Source organism: Gopherus evgoodei, chromosome 10 (genome assembly GCF_007399415.2).
Source record: "Gopherus evgoodei ecotype Sinaloan lineage chromosome 10, rGopEvg1_v1.p, whole genome shotgun sequence".
Taxonomy (NCBI): domain Eukaryota; kingdom Metazoa; phylum Chordata; order Testudines; family Testudinidae; genus Gopherus; species Gopherus evgoodei.
Genome location: NC_044331.1, coordinates 14818190 through 14843807, shown reverse-complemented (window position 1 = coordinate 14843807; position 25618 = coordinate 14818190). Strand labels below are relative to the sequence as shown.

General features: G+C 48.1%; 1 protein-coding gene across 5 annotated transcripts in view; it reads left to right on the top strand.

Moving 5' to 3' along the window:
* The window catches only part of NTRK3 (neurotrophic receptor tyrosine kinase 3), a 326625-nt gene that overhangs the window by 96072 nt on the left and 204935 nt on the right, over window positions 1-25618 (top strand). For all 5 annotated transcript variants that reach the window (XM_030578291.1, XM_030578293.1, XM_030578292.1 and 2 more), the window contains 3 exons: window positions 10211-10279; window positions 22441-22598; window positions 25319-25461. In XM_030578291.1, the coding sequence (XP_030434151.1) occupies window positions 10211-10279; window positions 22441-22598; window positions 25319-25461 (370 nt within the window). The remainder of the gene's footprint in view (window positions 1-10210; window positions 10280-22440; window positions 22599-25318; window positions 25462-25618) is intronic.

Below are 25618 nucleotides of genomic sequence, written 5' to 3'. Positions count from 1 at the left end.
TGCTGGAGAGTGAGGCTTGTTCAAGGAGTTTCTGCTGGACAAGGTGGGTCATCCAGTTTGGGGACAGGTGAGATACCTGGGGAATGACCTCTTGCTCTGTTCTGGAAGGGCAATTCCTGTGTCATCAAGCCAGATTACTCTGAGGTGGAATGTGTTTCACTTTGGCCATTTTGGCACACAGTAGAAAATAGATCAGATGTTAAGAAGTTGGCCTAAAAGAATAGTGTGCCAATGCATTTGTCCCTCCGGCCACTTTGTGGTACTTTTTGGTGGTACACATTTTTTGCCGGTCCCCAATGTCTCTCTCCCCTTGGCACCTGTTTCTCTGTCAAGAGTGTGGCACATGGGGGCAGGGCAATGCCAAAACTGATGATCAGGCCTCTCCTTCCTGTCAGCTTCAGTGTCTGGTTCACTTGATGTACGCAAGGGAGCCAAGATGATCAAGAAGTCTTCAGTCCAGGGCTTTATGCAGCCCCGGGACAAAACCCAAATACCCTGGTGAAGACAGCAGGTCCACAGAAGCCTGGAATCAGGGGAGGGATTCCTGGTGAATGGCAAGGAGCCCTGAGGAGTGGGGCGTAAGGGAGGAGGACATACGCAGCAAAGTCAAACTTTGGCATAAAGAGAGGTGGGCAGAGGCGGATCAGTGGGCTGTGTGTCCGTCCTTACTTTAACTTACTACTTCATCTCAAACCTGAAGCATCGGTGGCACCTGGCTGCTCGAGAGAGCCAGCACAAGACTCGTGTGAATCCATGGCATTTGCTGCCGGCTTCAGTGGGTTAATCTAGCTGCTGCCGGGAATGCTCAGAGGTCGAATTATCTTGAGAAATGAAACAGTGACAAATCCACGCTCGCTGGGCTCTCAGTCTGTATTGTTACTCTGGGTTGTGCCCAGCTGTGTTTGTGCAGGGGCCTGAGTGGGACTGACGTAAGGGCTAGTTATGTAGGCATGTCAGGGAGAATTATCCAGGCTCCCTCTGGTTGGTTTTTGTTCTTGTGGAGTTGGTCGCCCTGTTCTTCTCTTCTCCCATTTCCTCCCTTCTTATTTTGTTCCCAAAACTAGGGCTACTGCTGGCTAGCAAATGGCCTGGAGAGAGCCACAGTAGGTTGATTTCCCTACCCAATGACACCGTGTAGTTTTTACTTCAACCCTGAGTGTGCTGTCACGACTTTCTCCTGTCATGTGCCTGCCCCCTGCCATCCTTGGCCTTTAGATGAAAGAGTGGGGAGTCAGTGGGGGCAGTAGCATATATGCTATAGTGGGGTACAGTGCCTTAATGGACAAGGCTGACTGGGCCTGTGTTGCAGAGCAGATTGACTATCAAAGAAGCCACGCATTGTGCCCCTGACAACCTGGGGCTGGGGAATACATCGGGGAGTGCGTTTCACTTCTAATTTATGCCAAGCACTCATGCGCGCCGTCTCAGCAGCTCCGTGCTGCTAATCCTCTGGATCAGGATTTTCGGAGCTGGCAGCGTGTTATTAAAATGTGTTTAAAAACGTCTTCCATGCGTAAAGAAATGTGTCAGGTTCGAAATAAAGGGCAACCATGGAAGGGGGAGCTCAGTGGGAGAAGGAGGGCGGGAGGGTCTGTCCCCAACAGCAGCGTCTTTCTGCCACCAGTTGGACTGAATCACAATAATATAGTTTACAGTTTAATTACAGAGGCTCTTGTTTGTTAGTGTCATTAATCAGGCATCTGGCTCAATTTAGCTGAATAAAAATGGCTTTTAATAGTGGAGCCCTTTTTGCGGCTGCTTAATTGAGGGAAAAGCAAACATGCCATTTCCTTTTCGACTAAAGTCCAATTGTTCTGGATTTCAGGAGCTAAACTCCTCTTTAATCCTCCACTACAAACAAACAAACAAACAAAGAAACCACCATCTCCCCAAGAATGGGAGTGACGAGCCATTCGGCAGATGCAGCTCAGTGGCCCCATTCATCTGTTGGGCTAAGATGGCTCAGATCGCCTTACATTTCTCTTCTGCCTTTCTTCACCGTTTCCACTGCACTCTAGCCGTATGCAAACTGCTTCAGCTACCACTGAAATGGAACCACCTCTGAGTAGGGGCACAGATGCTGCCTAACAGTGACCATCAACACTTTAAGAGAGATGAGGTGACGAGACCCACACAGTTGAAATTCCAAGAGGGAGAGGAGGCAATATGTAATAACCTCTGTGGGAATACCCTAACTCTTACAAAAAATGCATAAGATTTATAAGCACCAGTGGTCAGGAGTGTTATGTCTCATCTCAAAGCCAGCCTCTCCAGGAACACTGCTCCCCCTAACGTGATGCTGGGACAGTGGAGTATGGTTGAACTGTGACCTTGCCATCAGAGGTCACAAAACAGTCTTAAATCTGTCTCGTTGGTGTTCAACCATTCAAGTTCTCTTTTGACTTGTAGTCTAGAACTGTGGGGTACTTGGTCGTTATGGGCCTTCCCTTCTTTGGAGCCCCTTTGGACCAGAAGGATACAGGGAAAGAACATGAAAGAGGAGGAGAGTGTTTTGAAGGTTTTCCCATGGAAAGTTGGTCCTTGGAGGGCCCTGTGGGATACGGGAGGCTGGCAGGAGTGAGGTTTAGACAACCTGAGGTAGAAAGAGCTAGTAACATAGGCTGTTAGTAAGGTTGCCTGACGCTTCCCGTGATAAGATCCTATTTTCAGTTGCTTATAACTTTGCTAAATTTGATCCATTTGAGCTGGAACTTTTTCATGCAGGCTGTCTGCCTTATGCTAAATATACTTTGGAACATTTCAGCTAAAACAGTTGAGCTGCTCCCAAGAACGAAGCGAGGGAAAATACATTGCTTTATCTGTGACAAAGAATTCTCTTTTCTTTGCAAAGCTCTAGTGCCCCTTGCTTTCGAGTAGGGATTTGAAATTTGGCAGGCCGGTGGCCTTTGTGTCAGAGATGTGCCTTTTGCTTTCCCTGTGAAAATCTGCCCACATTTGGCCCAATTATAAGCCTTTGTAAAGTTGCACTTTGCACACGCTTAGTAAAGAGTTGTTAGTTTTTAGCAGGTACAGTAGTTTCCTGGAGCACACTTGCCTCCAGAGCCTGGAATGGAATCCAAGATTCCAGGGTCTCACCATTCCTCTGCTGTCAGCAGCTATCTATGGAAACAAACTGGCAAAGTGACCCAGGCTCCTCTAGTGTTGCTCCACACAAGGATTACAACCTACTACTGCTGTCGGTTATGCCGTTAGCTCAAGCAACAGAGGTCCGTGCTGTGGCTCTAAAACTTCCAACTCTGCCGGTAACCTGTATAGGCGTTTATATGGTGCCACATAATGTAATTTCAGTTTTTTCATTTGCTTTAAAAAATTACCCAAACCCTAGGAAATTACATACAACCTTCCTGTCCCAAAAAAACCCAACTCAAACCAAAAACCAAATAAGGCTGCAAAGTCAGATGCTCAAATTGTCAGAGTTGAGGTTGCTTGTGGCTAGGCCAGGGTCTTGTGGGTAAAATAGTATGTGATCATGTAACTAAAGACTGTGTCATAATGCATGCACTTAAGGAGGCAACTCTAATTCTGGCATTTCCTATTTTTTGAGTGCTTAACAGTGGCCCTGAGAGCACCCCAGTGCCAGAGGGCAATGGGCACTTGAGTAGCTAGCAGTGAACCTGAGCTGGCCTGACTGGTGTACTCCAACTCACGTTGTCATAATCTGTATCTAACAGGTGTGGTGCAAGGTATCGGATGTGAACTGGTAAAATGCTGGTCGCTAGTTGTATTGTGTAGTGTCTGCATGGGTGATACGGGAAACATTTTGTGATGGAAATGTATTCTCAAGTGTTTTTGGCAGGTAGGGTTTACGTCAACCCATTCTAGACAAAGGAACGTGGTTCCACCTGCTTGACTTTGCCTCCAATGTAAATTGAACAAAGAGAGGCAATGAAAGGACACTTAAATAAAAGGTAAACAAAGCCATCAAACGACTAGTGAATTGGGGAGATAGCCACTTAACTATCTCAGTGGGGGGAGGAGACAGCAAAAATGACAGATGTCAGCTCCTTGGTGGACCCAGCAAGCTGAGCCCCCAGGAGGGCTTCCTGACTTTGAAAACAAAGATAAAACTTTGAGGATATAAGCGGAGAGAAAAAGCTGTTTTGGCATCCTTTACCTGAAGAGACAAACAAGTCAAGGGCTTTAAGCTCTGTATTGCAGTGGTCCTCAAAGCCGGTCCGCCGCTTGTTCAGGGAAAGCCCCTGGTGGGCCGGGCCGATTTGTTTACCTGCTGCACCCGCAGGTTCAGCTGATCGCAGCTTCCACTGGCTGCGGTTCGCTGCTCCAGGCCAATGGGAGCTGCGGGAGGTGGCGCGGGCTGAGGGATGTGCTGGCCGCCCTTTCCGCACCCCCCCATTGGCCTGGAGCGGCGAACCACACCCAGTATGAGCCACGATTACCTGCCGTGTCCACAGGTTCAGCCAAACAAACCGGCCTGGCCCGCCAGTTGCTTTCCCTGAACAAGCAGCAGCCCGGCTTTGAGAACCACTACTGTACTGGATCCTGGCTAAGAATTGGCCATTCATGCTGGAAGAACAACGGTGGTGATCAAATCACTTTGAACAAGAGACTGTAGTTTAAGTTAGGTTTTAGTTTTAGAAGCATATTTTTACTGTTGTTTGTTTGTAGTCATTTCTGTCTCAGTTCTGCCAATATGGTATCACTTGAATGTCTGTGCTTTGTTCATAAACTTAATCTTGTTTTATTACACCACCACCTCAGTGCATTGTTTCAAGTGGAAGAGTAAAATCATCAGCCAAGCGAACAGGCTGGTGCTGCGTACTGTCTCACCAAAGGAGCAGCAAACTCGATAAGGTTTGATGAGGGCTACAGTCAGAGGGGCTGAGCTCTGCAGGGGAGATGGTTTTGGGTAGACTTGGGGCTGGTGGTGTCACCCTGAAAGGAGTAACCAGGCTGGTGGAAGTGAGGGTGTACCATTGTGCTGCTGTTGTCAGGGCTATGAGCCAAAGCTGCCCAGCACAGAAGCACCAGGGTGGGTGGTGAAACAACCCCTTACTGGTCTGGGTGAACCACAAAGCATCCCATGACTTAACTGTAATTATTTTTTTAAATATAGTTTTTAATAAAAAAAAAACAAACCTTCCCAAGATCAGGGACCTTACACACACTCTGAAGTGGAGTGAGTTGTGTATCTGCTTCTGTTGACCAACGCCTTCCCCATGGGATGCATCTCTGTTGAACTCCCCAGATAAAGGTTGTGAGTAGGTGTTCCTCCCCACCGTCATCTACAGATGTTGCATGTTGGGTCAGACGGTGTCACTGCTCTTCCGACGGAGCATTTCCTGCCAGATGTGAGCCAATGGCAGCGCGTCCCCTCTTCACTGGGAGCGTCGTGGCGAAGGAGTGAGGCTAAAAGCTGTGTTCATCTGCCTAGCAAAGCGCCTCGTGTTAGCGAGGCCTTGTCCCCTCTCCATCTCTCCCTGCCCCAAATTGTAATAACATGATTATGCTATTTTTGATTCCTTATTTGTGTGGAAAGCCTGTTGGTTTTTTTTTTCCTCTTTCAGAATCCAATTTTCTCTTGACATTTCTGCCTAATGTAGCTAAACATGACCTTTGTGAAAGGACACTTCCAGCAAGATGTGCTCCCTCCTCTGCAGCTTTGTCTGCCGTTCTTCTACATCTTTCTCTATCTCTCACCCATCGCCTTTTCCGCCCTCTCCTCTTCTCTCTCTGGTGGAGGGAGCTACAGAACATTTACTGGCTAACCTTTCTGTTGCAACGGGATTTTCCTACCCTCTCCTCATCTGGCGGTGCCAGGCTCCCGAAGGCTGACTCTCCTCTGAGGGGCACTGCAGTCTGGTTCTCTGCAGCGTGTTTGCAGGTTGTGCCCATTACCCAAGACTTTCCTGTGGATGGGAGGTAGGAGCCATGGGCTTGTCAAAATGGAGACTTTGTGCGTGGCATGCTGGGGTGCAAACCTCCAGTGCACTAGCCTGCTGCGCACTAACTGGCTGTGTGGACCTTGCTGCCACGCCCCTGAGTTCCATAGTGTGGTTTGATCCACTGCTGAGTGAAACCATAGTAGGTCTGAGCGCACTGTGGAACTCTTAGCACGCAGTGACAAGGCCCACACGGTCTGTTAGGATGCAGCAGGCTAGTGCGGTGTGGATTTACATCCCCAGCTTGCCACGTGCTAAATCTCCTTTTAGACAAACCCAGGGTATCCACAGTGTTGGGAATTGAGGGATCTTTGCTGCCTCAGAGAGATTTTTGCAGTTTGCAGTACTTTATGCATGGTATGATGTAGCCTGACATGAAGCCACGGCTTATGGATGCAGCGGTGTCATGTGGGCTACTACCACACAGCTGTATGACACCAGGGCCCATGATGGGGTGTATCTCCTAGCCAAAGTGAACGACGCATATTTGGGAGTGTTTGCCTTGTAAGCAGCACAGATGTGTCTGGGCTTCAACTGCAAAATCCCAGATCTGACCTCTTCAGGGGAGATTGTCTTAAGTTAGAGCGACCCCAGGGGCTGTTCTAACCTATGCCTCCTAGAATCTGAGTGGCGGAGAGGCGACTTAGTGATATTTGCCCTCCCACCCCCTGGGCTTTGGCTTGTGTGCTACATGTCTCATAAAGCAAAGCCTAGACCAGGGATGGCAACCTTTGGTATGCAGCCCATCAGGGAAATCTGCTGGTGGGCCGGGCTGGTTTGTTTACTTGCTGTGTCCACAGGTTCAGCCAATCGCGGCTCCCATTGGCCGCAGTTCACCGCTTCAGGCCAATGGGGGCTGTGGAAGGTGGCGGCCAGCACATCCCTCGGGCCATGCCACAGTGGGAGTTGCGATCAGCTGAACCTGTGGATGCTGCAGGTAAACAAACCGTCCTGGCCCGCCAATTGATTTCCCTGATGGGCTGCGTGCTAAAGGTTGCCGATCCCTGGCCTAGAATCCGCCATTGACTCTCTCCTGGCTGGATGGCACACTGGATTGTTATTGCAGCATCCTTCAGGCAGGTTGCGTTGCAGAGGCCAGGGTGTCTCAAGTGGGCTGGCTGGGCAGAGACACGGCGCTGGCAGGTTTCCAGGGGCTTTGTGAGGAAGATTGTGAGGAGTTCTTCCAATCTGGAAAGGTAAAACTCCTTCAGAGACTCCTGATCCAAAAAAGATCAGTTTGGATTTGTAGGACCCATCCCATTTATCAGCCCTAGCACTAAACACCTGGCCTCAAGGTATATTGCTTTCTTATTCTGAGAGTAAGAGTCAAATGAATCTAATAGCCCAAACCTTTCAGCCTCCCTCCTGTATCAAACCCACGTAGAGCAGAAGTCAGTGCCTCTCCATGTCCGATCTCAGTGCTGCCTTGGCTTATCCCATTTCCCTGAGTCTGATGCTTGGCCTATAGCAAACTTGGCTGCCTGGAGCTGCCTTTGTGCCACCTCCTCCTTTTGCCCCATATTTCCTCTTTAGCTGGCTGCAGATTTAGTGAGGCTCTGGGTCTCTTGTTCATGTCTCTTGCTCTTTGTCATCATTCTCCGTGAATAAGATCACAGCATGAATGATCTCTGCAGCCAAGGAACCGTTGTCATAGCTGATAAATTGCCATGCCTGCCCAGGCATAGGTGACCAGGGCAATGATGATTCAGATGGGCCAGCAAAGGGGAGGGAAATTAGAAGATGAGGAAGAGGTTGAGTGGCATGAGAGACAGAAAAGGGTCAGTGCTTTAATGGGAGGGAGATCAAGGAGAGAAGTGCTATCGATGATTAATAAGGGTGCAGAACCCCACTGCTGAGAAGGGGGAAAGACCGTCCTGAAGCAACTCTGCTCTGCAAATCCTGTTCACTGGACGTTGGTCGCTGGCATGCAGCGATGGAGCTGGCTTCCCGTTTCTCCCCATGCAGCGGGCTCTCCCCCACTAGCAGCGCTACAGGAATGGGCTCCAAAACCAAAGATTCTCCTGGGCAGATATTGATTGCTGTCTCTGCATTCAGGGTGTGGGACCCCAGATCTCAGCCTTCACTGTGTTGGGGTGTGACTTAAAAAGCCAGATGATGACTTCAGGGGTTACTGAAGTTTATTGCTTAACTTCCAGTTGAAGCCTAAACTCGGGATTCACCTGTGATCCACCCCTACCTCTTGGTTCCTGCTGTAAAATGGGAGTTTGGTTGGGAAGACGAGAAGGTAGAGTTAATTCGGCTGTAATTAGGAGAAGGCTTTGTGATCACTCACGCTAAGGATTAATGGTTTGGAGCTTTTGCCCCTAGTTTCTGCAGCTGTGGTTTTTCATGCTCAGGTTGTTGCAGGTGCAAACCCTTCAGCTTGCAGGTGCGAGCTGAATTTGTGTGTGTAGACTGAGCTGCCAGATGTGTAGCTTTGATATGCAAAGCTGTGAGGCCTAATTCTTCTTCGAGTGCTTGCTCATGTCAATTCCATGTTAGGTAAGTGCGTGCCCACATGCATGGCTGCCAGAGATTTTTGCCTTACTGATATCCATTGGGCCAGCTCTGGAGCCCATGCTCATGTGCTGGTATATGAAGTGCTGCAGCTTTGTGCCTTATCAGTTCCTTCATATTGCCTGGAGCGGTTGCTGGAATGCCTTTCCTCTTGCGACTGCAAGCGCTTATAGTGGTTCTCCTTCATAGTTTCTTGTATATAGTTGTTCATAGAGTTAGTATTTAATAGTTAGTAAGTTACAGTTAGTTAGTGGTTCCCTTAGGGATGTCGTCCCAAGGATGGCGCTTGCCCCGGTTCCTGGGCTTCAAACCGTGTTCCGCTTGCCATAAGCCTGTGCCTGTCAGCAACCACCATGCAAGCCATTGGAAGTGTTCGGGAGAGACGCACATTAAAGATAGGTGCCAATTCAAGACTTCTGTAGAGCCGCTACCTGGTCTTCAGTCCATACCTGTGTGTCCCATTATACCATCACCCAGCAGGTTCGGGACGACTCCAGCTTCAACAGAGCAATGTTGCAACCAGCACATCCATGAACTCTGAGCCCACCTCCAGGGATACTGCTTGGGAGTCACCTAACATGGAATCACCATGAACAAGCACTGAAAGGAGAAAGAACGGTTACTAATCTTCCATAACTGCTGCTCTTCGAGATGTGTTGCTCATGTCTATTCCATGAGTCAGTTGATGGCAAGAAGGAACTGAGAGGCCACAGGGCCAGCTGTGCCTCATATACTGCCGCATGAGCGCGGGGTTCCAGAGGGCCCCAGAACTGGCCCTATGGATACCATGAAGGCAAAAATCTCTGGCAGCCATGCACGTGGGCATGCGCACGCACCTAACATGGAATGGACACAAGCAGCGCACCTCGAAGAACAAGTTATGGAAGGTTACTAACCGTTTTGGGTTTTTTTGAGAGTGGGTTGAGGATCCATTGAACATTTTGCCTTTTACGAAATTTAGGTTCTTTGTTTTCCCCGTCATCTTAAAATGAATCAATAATAAAATACAGGCGACCCTTCCGTGTCTGTGTGTGTGTCTCTTTCTCTTTCTCTTTCTCTGCCTCTGCCTCTGTCCTCTCTGAGCTAGTCTTTGACCCCTGTTTGCTCTGTCTCCCATCTCCAGCTCTTTTTGTCTGTCTCCTTCTTTTACTTGGCTCAGTAGATGTGGGCACTGGTTTGTAAAATGTTCCCAGAGAGAGAAGAGGTCCCATTTCTGTAGTTCGGGGTGGAGTAGTGCTAAGAGGTGGTTGCTCCTAGTTGATACAGCAGCAATTCCTTTTGGTATGAAATGGGAAAACAACTATACAAATCCTGTTTTCAAATTTCCCTTCTCTGCGTTCCTGTTAACACTTTAGACTGTCACAGCTGAAATAATTCCAAAGATTAGCCTTTATTTATTACCATGCAGTTTGTTTATCTCTTGTATTTCACTTGAGTTTGGAGAGTGTAACTGGGCCGATCAGTTTTCCTTTCTGTTTGTAGCTGATTCCCTTTCTGGTTCTCAGGTAGAGTTGCAGGGAATTGTTCTCTTTGTGTTTTTCACATTGCAACAGAATATGGACTGTTTTCACAAAAAGGAAGGGGAAGTCTTCTATCCACATTCAGTGTCATTTAAAATATTTTTACTAAACCTTAAGTTGGGGCCTTTGACAACTTGATAGCCTTCCTGTAGCTGTAAACTGTAGAGGAAAATGATGAGCTCTGAGGAACCCCGTAGGGTCTGGTGCAGAGGGAATTATTCACCATGAATTCTTTCTCTTATTCATTTTCAGAAACCTCTCCGATAACCGGCTTACCACACTGTCATGGCAACTCTTCCAGACACTGAGACTTTCTGAACTGTAAGTTCCATCCTGGAGGGGTGAATGGGAGAGGGGTACAGAAATTCCCCCTGCCCCCCCCAAAAAAAAGATTAATTTTGAAACCTATGATGTATGAGTGTGAAGAATTTTCTAAAATCCCAGAGGGCAGAGTGAATTCTGGAAGCGGTTCCTGGGCATGGAAGCACCAGAGGGCTGCTGCTTCTCTGTTAACTTCATAACATCTTGTGAACTGACGTTTGGGGCTGATGATAAAGCCATTTCTGGGCTTATAATGGTTTGGCTAAATGCAAGGCCAGATTTTAAGTGAACCTCCGTAAGGCCAGGCTCTGTGAGATGGGAAGAGTCCTCCACTCCCATTCATTTGCAGGCTATGGTTGGTTGTACGGCAAGGGTCATCCAAGTGTGGAGGGTGCATTTGGTAGGCGATGGTGGCTGTAATGGTGGCTCACTCCCTGGCTCTTGAGTAACCAAGGCACCTGCCAGATCCTATGTGGACGAGAGGTGAGTATCTCTCCTGGGTCACCTGAGGGCTGCAGTCCACTGAATTATTAATAAAGCATGCTCCACTGTGTCTGAAGAGTAAGTGGACATGAAATCAATGGAGCACTGCCCTGGTGACCTGTTTTTGTTTAGTTTTAGAAATAGTTGTTCAGTGGATATAAAAAAAAAAGTATGATTTATTCCAGAGGATCATGGGATATCCCATTCATCCTCACCTGTGATCAATACAGCTTAAGCTAGAAGTGACTTATGAAAGAATAATGACAATCTCTCAAGTGGGAGTAAATGTGTTATCACCACTGTTACTGCAGTGTATTTTATTTCTGTCAAATTGTTAAATGAAAAATACTAATAGTGATATTAGAAAATAAAGAAATACCCATCCGATGGGGAATCTAGCTCAGAGTTAAACGCTGGATTTGGAATTAATCTCTGCACTGATTGCAGCTCAGAAGAGTTCCAAGTCCTGGCTCAGGTTTCAAGTTTAAAAGAGGTGAGTGGCTTGTAGTCTTAGGTTTCCATTTGTTCTCATTGCACCATCTGGCACAATTCAGATTAGCGGTTGCTAGCCAAGAGAGGCCCATGAATGGAAGAGCAGGGGGGCTGCAGGTCAGGACTGAGGTGCATTGGCAGAGTTGTGAGGAAAAGCCCAGGGCTGGGATAACAGGGAGTGCTGCAGATCAGGAGTGGGTTGCTTTTGCAAAAATCTTTGGAGTCAAGGACTAGAATGGGGTATGCTGCAGACCAGTGTAAATACTCTCAATATTAATTTGTTTTTAAATGGTTGTGTCCCATTTGGTCATATTGCACTTCAAATATATCCCATGTCTACAACCCGACATCAGGCCAACACCAGCAGTGATGGAAACTGAGGATCCTTCATATTTGGGCAGCAAAAAATTAGCCAAAAATCCTCTTTCTTGCCCTACAACAGGGATTTCGATCTGGTTGCACTTGCTTCCTGTTGTGGCAGCAAGGTAACTCATGACCATTACTCAAAGTGCTGATGATCAGGTGAACTATATGAAGGAGGAGAATGGAAGTGGTGTAAACAGGCCAGTTCCTTTTGGAGCCTCTTGCAGAGTGGTTTTCTAGGAAGTAGTGAGTCTTGGCTGGTGGGAGAAGTAACATGGATGAGGTTGCTGGGGATCAAAGAAGGGGGGAAATGGCACTGCTGTTATGAATTGGTGTGGTGTTAGCTATCCCTTATAAAGCTTCAGGCCTCTAGTGCTGGGAAAGTATTAACTCCCAAGTGTGTGCTCCTCAAGCTATCAAAGTGGCGCCTAAAAAACCAATTGGATTTAACTCCTTCATTGAGAGTTATGCAAGTTATGCCTATGGGGGATGAGTTCCTTTGAGCCGAATCAGAATCAGCATACAATCGGCATACAGTTCAGATAAACAGAAGTTTCCAGATGGGATCCTGCTCAGCAACAACTCTCCGTCCAGCTGAACAGTGGCTAGGCTGGTGGTCAGCAGTGGGACAGGACAGGGATGCTGCTCCAGGAAGTCTGGAAGAGAGAGGGGAATCTTTCTTAGCTGGCTGTGAGAGTACCAGTGTTGGGGGGAGGTGTGCTTTGAGCACCTTCGCTGGGATAGGGACGAGGGTGGCCTGGGTTAAGAGAACACTGATAGGGGTGGAAATCAAACTACAAGGCTGAATAATTATGAATGCAAAGATGCTAGAGAGTGAGGGGGAAAGAGAACGGAATAAAAATATTGCACACAGAGTTGACCCCTAAAGCTCAGAGGGCAAGATGAGTGCAATGGGGAATAAATCTCTAGCATGTTGGGGAGAGGTTAAGAATGGATGGTCCAGGAGAAACAACATTTAAAAATCCCAAGAGGCTCAGCCAGTAGAAGACATTTATGTCATGTCAAGCTACAAGATGGGTTACGAGACTTGGGAGGGGGGTGGAATAGTGACAGTGTTGTACTGGTGGAAGCTAGAGAGAGAGCTGCAGTGTGAGGTTGGCTAAGAACTTGAAGGTGAGCCAAATCTCTCTTGAAAGGAAGAAAGTAATGAAACGAGAAGATAGATGCAGAGAGACAGCAAGCGTGAGAAAGGCAGGTTGAGCTGTATGAGTTCTGCAAGGCCTTGGGGAGGCAGGAGAAATATTACAGAAGACACAAGAACACATGTTCGCATGATGTGTACTATCCTCCAGAGCGATGGGACTATAGGAAAATGAGATGGGGACAAGCTGGCCTTTTAATGGCAACAGTTGCTGCTGCTTAAGGCCAAAGATGGAGTGGCGGTTACCAAGAGGACATCCAGCAGAGTAGACAGCTCCAGCTGGTAGGAGGGGCTCGTCACTTGAACATAACCAGGCAAAAATGATCTATTAGCATTTCAGGGCCTCAAGAGGCAGAAATGTCAGTGCAGGTAAAGTGCCCCCAGGGGACCAGCTGAAAGAAGTGGAGCAAGTGGTGAAGGTCATGGTGGGAATGTGACAGATTGGAGACCTGGGCAGCGTAAAGAGTTCAAATGACTCGATTAAAATGTGCCAGACAGGCTTTGGCTCTTTGGGACAATATGTGTTAAATGGCTTTCCTGGGGAATACCTGGGGAGTTTTTAAGGCAATTGCCACAACTCCAGTTTTGCAAGAACCCAGCTTTTTGGAGTTACGCCTTGAGGAGAGGGCCATCAACTGGTGATTGCCAGTTCCCAGAGACTGAATATCAAAGGCCGGAGCTGTATAACGAAGTAGCTGTTCTGCCTAGCTTTTATTCTGGTTCCAATTTAAAGATTGATGTGAGCCCAGGGAAAACCAGCTATGGTAGTTCAAGGACTGCCAGCTGCCAGAGCCCTATGTTGGAGTTGGGGTGACCCCGGTAAGCTTTTAGTATGCATGTAGGTGCTTTCCTTGTGTTTTTGTGTGTTTGCTTTGTAATACTTTGACTTTCAGAATAAATGTGCTTATTTAGAAGGAGCTGTGTGTTAACTTATAGCTGCTGGCCACACACAGATCGTTGCCCTTGGGGAGAGAGCAAAGCGCAGGCACTGGCCATTTAGGGAGACTAGCTTGCTGCGGGGATCTGTGTACATCATGGAGCTGTGCAGTTTCAAAGGTCCCAGTCAGAGGTAAGTGAGATGCAGGTCTCCATCCAGGAGAGGTCGCAGCTGGAAGCCCTCAAGGGACCATGGAGGAGGAAATACGGGTGCAGTTACCCTGAAACTGTGACAGGAAGAAACAGCTCCTTGGGGAGGATTGGGAGGAGAGGCACTGCAATGGACATGACGTGAAATGGAGAGTGCTAGAGAATGTCAGGTCTGATGAAGCCATTCACAGCAAACACGAGAGAGGAGAGAGCACGGAAATAGTAATACCAGGATCATGCTGCCCATAAGATCTGGCTGACATATGGGAATTTCCTGAGGAACTCCAAGCTTCAGTGTGTTTGTTTCTGCCGTTTAGGCACGTGGAACCAACAGTCTCCTTGCAGGAATGAGTAGCTTTTTGCAGGCTAGGGCTTCTTTGTCGGTGGCCAGAGCCAACCTTCTCCCCAGCTGACTGTTCCCCCAGAGCGATTGGCAAGAGGTCATCTCCTATTGACGATTTCTATACGTTCCCCACTCTTGCTGGCGCAAGGACCGAGCAACTGGTTCTTGGCATCAAACGTAAGGCAGATCCCTCTTGGGGCAGAATGACTTGTATGAATACAATACAGTGCATTACAAAGGAAAGTCCTGATCAACTCCTTTTCAGCCAACACCACAGGGACTTGAGAAACAAGAGGTTTGGTACCAAAATATACCTCCTCCACTCCTGGAAAAAGCCATGTCTGGGGATGGCTTGCTGTGAGTCAACCCCTAACTCTCCTAGGCTCAGACTGACCTTGACGGACAGGTCTCCAGCCAAAGGATGTGCAGCTCTTGCGAGCCTGTAGTGTGCTGTGCTCAGGGATGCTTCATAAACATGCAGCAGCTCATAAACATTAGACTTACAGCCCTTGTTATCCAGAGGTCGCTGCTGGCTTCCTCCGTCATGCCCTGGGAGAGCTTGGGGCTGACCTTTCAGGAAAGCTTTGTAAAAAACCTGCCCCCAAAACTGACCTTCCCAGGGGAGTGAGAAATCCAAGCCTTCCTTGATCTAGTGGCATCTTTCATTTTATAAAACCTTGGTGTTATGGGCAACTCCTCCCGCATCCAGACCTCCAGTCCTTCTAAAGCAATCTGTAGCTGCCTCATTGCTCTGTAAAACATTTCCATAGTGCTGTTGTGAGAGGTGATGGTGCTGAATGGGGCACAGCAGGGTGTCTGTTAATATCATGAGCACAAGTTAATTTCACATGTGTCCGTTGCTTGAGGACTTATTGCCACCAACAGGCATGCTAATGGAGTTGGCTATACACAAGAGGTGCCTCCTTGCTGGGTGCAGGGGACTAATTCAGCAACCAGACACCATGCCTCGTTGTGTAGATTAAATCTCCCCTTCTTGTTCCATTGCCTGCCACCAGGGCTTCTGAAATGATGAAGCCAGATATTTTTCCTTCTTTGCTGAACACCCTAATTCACCTGGAGGCTCAACAAAGCAGATTCAGAGTCTCTACCTGGGAGAGTGCTTTAAGCTGCAAGCATACAAAACGTCAACCCTAATTTTGTAAGACGCAAAGCAGACAATGGAAACAAGGCACAGATCTGCTGTTTCCCATTAGGAACTTTGCTGCACACACTTTTGTTTTAACTGGTGAATTGTATAGTGAGCTCGCCGAACCAGGGACAGGCTGTGAGGGTCCGGGGTACCCCACATGACTGCGTTATTCTTGAGAGAATAGTTTTCAGATGATCACACATCTAAAACCATGGTCATCCCAGTGCCTTCAGGAGCGACTCAGGCCTCCGTCCCACAGAGCTCATTGGTTTTTTTTGGGGAGCAGGGTTGCTGAGGTAATTTCCAAACGTTCTAGGCGCTACATTGTGGGATGCGGTTAGGAGGTTTGGCTGAACCAGGCAGCTGCAACTAGGGTGACCAGATGTCCCAATTTTATAGGGACAGTCTTGATATTTGAGGCTTTGTCTTCTATGGCTGCCTTTTGCTCCTTACCCCCATCCCGATGTTTTCACACTTGCTCTCTGGTCACCCTAGCTGCAACACTTTATGATTCACTTAGTGTAGGCAGGGATTAGGCATCCTTTGCTGACTCAGTGCTTACCAACTGCTGCTGCATATTTCTGAGATCCTCTTCCTAGGTGCTCTTCACCTCTTCTGGCCACCAAGATCCTTCCCCTGTACTACGCCATTCATGTGTAGTCATATGGGACTTCCTGAAAATGAGCCGTGTTAATTCTGAGCCCAACTTAGCTGCTGAGACTGGGTGCAGTTCTTCTCTCTTGGAATGAAACTGCCAGACCAATCTGTGTCGTTCCCTCTGCTTTCTGCACCATTAGAACCATTCTCGAAGCTCACTTGGTGCTGCTGTGTCTCTCCTCCCCTGCTCAGCCAGGGATGGAATATGCTAGACCAGCATGTGGGTCCATCTCCTTTTGCTGGCTCATTCCTTTAGCTTAGAAGGTAGATACAATTGATAGATTAGATCCCAGTTCACTTATACATGTGCAGTAGTGATTTCTCAAAGCTGTGGGTTGTTTTTTTTAAATGAGATATCTTAAGGAAGCAGAATGGTTGTGCATCCCCTGAGAGGCAGTAACCTGGCCGTGGGTTGGGAATACCTCTAGCCTGCATATATAAACTAAAATGCCCTTTGAATCTTCTTGTCCTGTCCTAGAGTAAAATGTGGAGAATACAGCTCATGAGAAAGAACCCTCAGCCTTTAGTTCTTGCTGCAGCTCCGATACGGCTGTTAAGCATATGGCAGCAACTAAGTGAAATTAACTTCCAGAGGCTGCTGAGGAAAGGGACCGCAGCTGTGGAGAAAATTAGTTCCCTCTCTTTCTAAGTTGCAGCCTCACAGGGAGGATAGCTTGGTTTTCTGAGATGGCTGTGCATCCCTTGGTCATTCTGGTATTGACACCTCTCATGCTCTCATTCTGGTTGTCTTGGTTCAGGAAAGATGTGGAGAGAGAGAGTCCAGAGGATGGCAGCAAAAATGATAGAAGGTTTAGAAAACTTGACCTCTGAGGAAAGGTTAAAAAAACTAGGGATGGTTTAGTCTTGAGAAAAGAAGACTGGTGGGGCAGGGGAAACCTGAGAATAAGAACAGTCTTCAAGTATGTTAAGGGCTGTTATAAGGAGGACGGTGATGTGTTCTCCATGTCCACAGAAGGAAGGACAAGAAGGCTTAATCTGCAGCGAGGGAGATTGAGGTTAGATATTAGGGAAAACTTTCTAGCTAGAAGGGTAGTTAAGTTCTGGAATAGACTTCCAAGGGAGTGTAGTGGACCCTTTCTCTGCCGCTCGGAGGGAGGCCACTCATTGAGGTTGCCTTTGGGCTTGTCTGCAAAGGCACGAAGCTGCAGAACAGTCTAGGGCCCTTGTCACCACCTGAGGTGGAGCAAGGCCTCCCAGGTCCTCTAGTTCCCAGCCCCACAGTAGGGCTGGGCACCAGATGGTCATGGCCAGGCTTTAGCCTGGGCTTGGGGAGGCTCAAGCTGCCAGCAATTAAACACCGGCTACAGGGGCTGGCTTCGGCCGGGGTGGGGCTTTGGCAGTCAGTAAGACGATCACGGTCTGTGGAGCTGGTGCAGGCCGGGGCGTGAGGCTCAGGCAGCCAGCCAACAAACACTCTCAAGGCTGGCTTTAGCTGGGGCGGGGCTCAGGCAGCCAGCCAACAAACACTCTCAAGGCTGGCTTTAGCTGGGGCGGGGCTCAGGCAGCCAGCCAACAAACACTCTCAAGGCTGGCTTTAGCTGGGGCGGGGCTCAGGCAGCCAGAAAAGCAACCACCTATAAGGGAACTGGTAAGGGAGGTTCCTTCTTCAGGGTGGGAGCTCCGCTGCACAGTGTAGGGAGCCGGCCACCCCGGGGTGAGGTGGCAGGGGGACGCGGGCCCACCCTACTCCACCCAGCTCAGGGCCCTGGCAGGGGCAGGATTGGCTGCCCCTGTTTCAACGGGGATCCAACCGCAACACACCGACTGAGCAACACCTGGCTCCGCAGCTGGCTGCTCCGTGGCTGCCCCTGGGTCATTTCCTGCCTGCCTGGGGTTTGGTACCTCTCGTTTCCAGGGCTCCTCAGGCTCCTCAGAGTACACCGTGGCTGGTAATCCGGGCCATGCCTCGTCAAGGTCTCCCACTTCTGCGGCTATCGCACAGCTGGGGGTAGGTTCCTCTCCTGGGCACGGCAGGAGCGTCCTCCTCCAAGTATTCCTCCCTAACTGGGCTGCAGGGCCTTCTTCTTATACTTCTGGCCCTGCCCCAGCACTTCCGGTGAGGGGGGCGGGACAGGCTAGGCTCCACCCACCAAGGGGAGTGTAGTGGACCCTTGCTCTCCCACTCGGAGGAAAGCCATTTGGCCTCACTACAGGGAGGTTGTGGAATTCCCGTGATTGGAGGCTTTTAAGAATAGGTTGGACAAACGCCTGTCAGAGGTGGTCTATATGTACTTGGTCCTGCCTCAGCACAGGGAGCATGGATTTGATTATGTCTTGAGGTCTCTTCCAGCCTTGCATGTCTATGATTCTTGTGACATACGCCCTGTAGTTCCTTCCACCCTCTTGACTTCTTAAATCCCGATAAAAGTATTGGCATAAATGAATTGTCTCTTGGTCTGAAGTTGTATCTGTGACATTAGGCATCCAGGTAGGTGCCTTCTAGCTGAACATAGAGTGTTTGCCATTGAAAAGTCAGCATATGCCAAAAGGCACTATGCAGTTGCCAGAGCAATTTCCTCTGAGCACATAGAGTGAAAGCTCTGTTAATCTCAAGTACTGTTCCCAGCAAGTACTGCCTTCCTAACGGTAAGCACTGGAACGCTGGATGGCCTGGTGCCTGAATTCTAACTGGAACACCTGGCAGCACAGCAGACATCCTACCACTGTAGTATCCAGGCAGGACAACAACCATATTTTTCTTACTGGGAAAAAGTTGTTTATATCACCCCACTGGGGTGCCTGACACATGTCAAGGGAGTCAGATAACCTCCCTGTTCTGCACTTAGGGGAATGATTGATCTATTACAGGAGACAGTCCATGGGCATCAGTGGTTGTGGGGAAATAGAACAAAAGGGAAGGCTACCTTTAAGTGGCATTGTTTGTAATGATCCGGTGTGAGGCTTGACAGGGCCTGGCATGGAGTGGAGTGAGCAGAAAGAACTGTATTTCAGTTACTATGGACAGAGTGGTGGATGCAGGAGCAGAACAGCATGGGGGTCAAAATCCCTGTCTGTAGCATAGAGAATGTATCTTCCCCTCCTGTGAATCAGCTGGCCTGGCAGCAGGGGTTCAAAGCCAGGAGCGCTTTTGGGAAAAGCACAAATAAAGGAGAATCAATAGATGTATCTAAAAAGCAGCCCTGTCCCTAGAGTGGCAAAGTGCCAGCTGCCGATGGTGCGCGGCACATCCAGTTGATGAGAGGAGTTAATTTGTGCAAAAGCTCCCCAGGGGGCCATGATTAGGGGGAGTTACATCATTGACTCTGGGGCAGGTTGTTAGTAAATTCTACCTTGAAGTGTGCTGCTCCTGTGTTATTCATGGGGCTTCGTGCATTATCGATGAGCCAGAAAACTGCACTCTGTTACTTACAAATCTGCCTCTGAAGTGCTGTGAGGGTGGTGGCTCTTGCAGACAACCTGATTTCAGGGCCATGTTTCCAGCAAGTAGAGTTTTCCCCTCTCTTCTAGTCTCCCCCTCCTCTCTGCTGCGTCTCAGGACGTAACTCACATTCACAAATCTGCTATTGGCAGAGACCAGAACGCCAAACCATGTGCTGTCCCACTACTCGGTCAGCACCATGTGACCTCCCCTCCCTGCACGTGGCCGACATCCTGTCACACTGATGGAAGTTACCTATGTATCGAGGGGAGTGCGGACTCCAGATCTACAGCCATGCTGAAGTGAATTCAAGGCCTATTTGGTGCACCAGCAATAATAATAGTGGTTGGGGAGGATGTTTAAGTCATGCAGCGTGGGATGCCACGTGCCCCCAAATCCCTAAAACAGTCGTGATGTTCACAGATCTGTCTTCTCTAAGCCTTTTTCTGCTAGATTACTGATGAGTCCCTGATTTTTTTCTCATGACAGTCTCTTGCACCTGTATTCTAAAGGGTGTAGATTCTTGTGAGGGGAGAGGGAGGGATAGACCTGAAATGCCACCCATCATCCAAGTTGGGCCACCAAAATGATCATCTGTAAAATATCGAACAATGTGCACATGGAAAGTGACATCACCAGGTTTCAGGATCAAGATCTTTTGAGGAAACGGGGAACTTGCCTTCTCTCTTTGCACTTAGTTTCAGCAGCTTTGCAGTATACCCCTCAGAATCCAGTGTGTGGGTGGGGGCAATGATGCTTTTTTTTTTTAAATGAAAATGTAAATTTTGCAGACTAAGATGGAGGAAAGCAGAGGATTACTGGCATAGTGCCGCTGGCTTGGCCAACCCCCGGTATGCAGTGGTACAAAGATGCAGAATCCCTGGGTGGGGGTGTTTTGGGCTTGCTGAATCTTTCGTAACCTCAGAGTTGGAAAGGACCCTTCCATTTTCATATGGCTGAGTCTGCACTTCACAGCTCCTACACCTCCTGGTTTCTCTTAGCTTCTGGTTGTGTCTGTGTTGGGAAATCCTGTCATGTCTCTGGCTGAGTCCTGAAGACCCTCTGTGACAGACTATATACCTGTGTTCACACCCTACACGCTATGTAGTAATGTTTGTACCAGGTTTGCCTTGTGAGGTATCATTTAAAAACTCCTAATTTGCTGATCAATAATATAATGGCAAAATGCACATAGTATTAAATGTGAAGTTATAAACAGAAGCTGAGATCATTATTAGAAGTATGATTAAGTCTGGGGAGTGGTCAGACCAGTTCCTCAGAGACAAAGGGCGAGCAGACACCACAGCCAGGTGTAAACATGGCTAATGGACCATTACATGCTACATGGCGATTCTTTGGCAGGAAAAGAGGCAGGGGTAAAAATCTACATCTTATCAAAGAAATAGCATGGAGTTCCCTTGCACGCAGACTGCTTGTCACCTTGCTCCCAGCTGGAAATGCTTCTCAAAGTGGGGACAGAGCTATAAAGGAAAGAGCAGACACCCCAAGACACCCCTTTGTGTCTCCCTGTCCATTGCATTCACAGCACCTGAAAACAAAAAGGAAGCAGCAGTTGGATTCTGGAGGAAGGGTCCTGACCTAAAAACTTTGGTCAATAAGACTGCTGAAAGCATGTGGTGAGGAAACTTTGCTTTGAATCTAATACAGGTTGTTAAGTTAGGCACTGGTTGCATTTTATCTTTATTGTTCTTGTAACCATTTCTGACTTTTATGCCTCATTACTTGTACTCACTTAAAATCTGTCTTGTTAATAAACTTGTTTTATTGTTTTATCTAATCCAGTGTATTCAAGTTGAAATGTCTGGATAACTTTTTAAGGTCATAAGATGGTATATTGCTCCCTTAAAGGAATAATGGACTTAATATATTTGTACTGTCCAGGAAAGGGCTGGGCAGTGCAGGACATGTATTTCAGGGGGGGAGATCTAGGACTGAGAGTGTGTTGGGGTCACCCTGCAGTATAGCCAAGGCTGGTAAGAGTCAAGGTGTGGCTGGCTGACTGGCTGGCTGCAGCACACACATGGACATTGCTGTGAATGACTTACACGCTGGAGGTTGGTTTGTGAGCAGTCCAGGGTGAAGGCTACAGCAGCCCAGCCCTTGTGAAGAGCACCCAAGATTATAGGGCAGGGGTGACACAGCCCCTCACTCATCTGGACTGTACCCTGGGATGTCACACCCTTTCCCATGTTACTCCATGTTACATCCTCAAGTGGTTCCCTCTTCTTATCCCAGCGGTCACCCTTCCAGCCAAGCCGGGCTGGCTTCACATCCCCCTGTGGGAACCAGTGGCCTCACGTCTCTGAAGGGAATGGCAAAGGGTTTTCAGAAAAGTAAACACAATAGCTAATAGGCTGGAAAATCAATAATAATAAAATTATCTGTATATAAAATATGTCAGTGTATTTTAAATGAAGTATATTAAAGCAGAGCTCTCTCCCAGCCAGGTCAATGAGTCCCAGCACAGCACTGTTTGATTCAATTAAAATGCCTGGTATGGCTGTGTGTTAACCAGCAGCGTTGTTTTATTACGTGAAGATACAGTATTAAGGACAAGAGCTGCTAGCATCTATTGAGCACACCATGCTGGAGGTCTGCCCTGAACTGGCTGAACGCCCCCTAGAAGGGTCCTGCCCCCAGAAGCATTGGGGTCTTATGACACAAGGCATAAATATTTCCTTAGGAGAATGGAGTCACATCTGGCCTTGAGAGTGCTTTTTTTGTGACCCCAAGATAGCGTTTGAACCTTGCTTTCCAAGGCCAAAAGGCTAGTGCAGTAACTAGCTGCACCCCCATGCTCCTTTACTCCCCTGGCAGCTCCAAGGAATCCATAATCTCTCCTGGTCTGTAGAGACGCATTTTAGCTTTGCAGCACATAGCAAGGGTGACCCTGCTTTTTTACAATTAGTAGGTATTCTGCAGAGATCCAATATAACCAATGGTAACCCTGTTTATTTGACCCCATCCCTTGCTTCACACATTCTCTGTCTCTCTCTCTCTCTAGGACACTCGAAAGAAACCTTTTTAACTGCAGCTGTGACATCCGCTGGATTCAGCTCTGGCAGGAGAAGGGTGAAGCAAACCTGCAGAAACAGGAGCTATACTGCATGAACATGGAGGCTGCTGTCATTTCCCTGCAGGAGATGAACATCACTCAGTGTGGTAAGGAAAGCCGTCTGTATGCTCTGGTTCACCTTGCTCCCAAGGTTCTAGACAGAGGAGGTCAGGAGCGCCCCTTTGCTCACTTCACCTGTCCTCAATGACAGGGAAAACCCAGATACTGTGTTTGGTACAGAGTATGATTAACCCATCAAACTTACTGATACCAAGGCAGGTAAGAGTGATCTTTTTGAGAGATTAGGATAGTTTATGAATACAAATGGCATCTCTAGTTGAACTTGGAATATTATTCCTCATGATTCAGAGCATTAGCTAACCCTCAGCTGTGTTGGGAAGAAATTCGCTCAATGGCATAATACCATCAGGCAAGGTGCATTGTGGTTGGTCCATGCCTTAGCTTGAAGCAGCAGGAGTTGTCCATTTATTCGAGACCGGATATGCTTCATGCGGTTATCCTTCTGTTTAACCAACACTAGACACTAATCGTATTAAAGGGACACGGGCAGCTTGATTTTTTTTCAAAATATTTTTTACAGTTGGTGCACATTTAAAATAGCAGATCCTTAAAGTTTTACTTGTGTGTGTATGTGCGTACGCACGTGGGTGTGTATTTTCCTGCTCCCTGCTGGTCTTTTTGGATGGGCCCATGAGCAACATCAACCATGCTCTGGGCTGCCCCTTCTCCCAACGCTTTCCCTTTGTTCACCCTTAAGTTTGCTGCCTTTTCAGTTTCAGCTCTACTACTGCTGGGACTGGCAAGCAGGACCTAGGGAAGGTCCTGTACCAAGATCAGAGCAGTGAAGGAAGTTGTAGACTTGGAGCTGTCAAATGAACAGTCTGGAAGAAAAAGAAAAACTTTTTTTTTTTTTTGATTTTACATCTTTCTATTCTAGGAATGTTAGGGTATTTCTTGTAACAACAGTAGATACACAAAAGCAACAAAGAGTCCTGTGGCACCTTATAGACTAACAGATGTTTTGGAGCATGAGCTTTCGTGGGTGAATACCCACTTCGTCAGATGCATGTATTCACCCATGAAAGCTCATGCTCCAAAACATCTGTTAGTCTATAAGGTGCCACAGGACTCTTTGCTGCTTTTACAGATCCAGACTAACACGGCTACCCCTCTGATAGTAGATACACAGTTTTCAGCTGGAGATACGGCATATGACTTTCAAGTTTGTAATGTCTCTTCAGTCTAACTCTTCTTTATTAAAACCTGGAAATGGGCTGATATATCTGCAGGTAGGAAAACTAAAGCGATTTGAGAGAGAACTATAATTTCCTCCACAAATGAGAAGAATAATCCTCAATGATTAGAAAATCCTCCATGAGCAAGAAAAGGGGGAGAGGGGACTCCTACTGCTATTGGACGTGAGAGAACAACAGGGTGTTTTATGTACATAAATCTCCTGGGTTTACCAGGAGAGCAGCTCCACTGACCCCCTAGCTCCTAATGATCCCTAAAAAAATAGAGAGAAGGCAGGAAAAGAAGGTGCCCAGCTAAGATTTTTCCTCCCAAGATGAATCTTTCATTCAGAGATTTAGTGGGCAAGCATCCAAGTGGCTCAAAGTATTTTCTGATGAGGCTTACTTTATCCTTGCATTCTGTTCTGCCAGGTGATGCAGCCAGTTCAGGCTTGATATGTGGCTTGTGGCAGAATAAGGGCACCATGCAGGCTCCTGCCCAACTCCCACAGCTGTGTTGATGCTACTCAAGAGTGAATTGCAGCCTCTCTTGGGCTCCCCTCATAGCTCTGCCAATGCATCTCAGTCCTGACCTGCAGCACCTTTGCTATTCCTAGAGACTCTCGTCACTCAGAGATCCCACAGGAACAAGAACAGACTCATAACTCTGGATTCACTTTTGAACTGAGTCAAAGTTTGAACCCAAGTCTTCAGAAGAGAGACGCCATTGCACTGACCCATTGCCTTCTATTCCCATCTCATTCATTCAGGGCCCCCTCCCTCCCCCCTTTACACATGCTGCAGCCCTCGATGTCCCCCTTATGCATGCTGTGTCCGGTCACCCTCCTGTGTATCACCCTCCCTTCTGTATTGCTGCTGGCACTGCCTCTTGCACTCTGTGTGAGCGTTTCGTGGCTGGGTGACTCAGCAGGACAGAGGAGTAAGTCAGAGCCACTATAAATCACTATTTCTTTGGCACCTTGGAGGGAAGAGCAGGAGCATCTTTCATTAGCAGAGATGTTGTTAATAATGAGGACACGTCCCTGGTCATCTTCTCTCGATTGTTATAAATTAGAGAGAAACTCTCTCTCTTCCCCTTCAGTACCAGGAGCTCTGTGCCCTGTCCTAGCTCAGGCGGGATCTCTTGCCAGTGATTTCTTAGAAGCGGCTTTATTCCTCCCAGACCTCTGCTGTAGCCCAGGACACGGGTGCCAGGGGCTTGGGGGAAAGGGGGGAAGGGACATAGGTTTGGATGGCAACTAGCACTTGGACCGAACTTCCTGACTTGTGTGCAGTATCAGAATTGGAAAGCACAGAGAAGATCCATCCATCCACCTGGTGATGTCCCCTGTGTCACTCATCCCTTCCAGCACCAGAAGGCCAAGCTACTTGCCACCTCCTGTACTTCCCCCTCCCCTTCCTTCATTTGGAAGCACAGGACAGTGCAGGCTGCTTTGCTGTAAGGTGAAGCCTGCCTGGGAGACGGAGCTCGTGGGGATCAGAATCCAAGTGCCTCTACCATATGTCTTGACTGGCCAGGGTGCCCTAAGTGTCCTGGTGTTTGACTCCCTTAGATCTGCCCGAGATCAGCGTCAGCCACATTAACCTGACTGTGCGGGAAGGTGAGAATGCGGTGATCACCTGCAATGGCTCAGGCGCTCCGCTGCCTGACGTAGACTGGACAGTTGCAGATCTACACTCCATCACTACTCACCAGGTAGGAGGCTTGGGTGGCTGGGCATTTACTGCCCTTGCCAAGGTCCCTCGCCAGGGTGTTAACACACAACACAACAGTTGGGGTACTGGCCATGGGAATTTTCCGGGTCTTGGTTTCCTTTGTATTCCATTTTAATAGAGCTGGATGAGTGTTGATC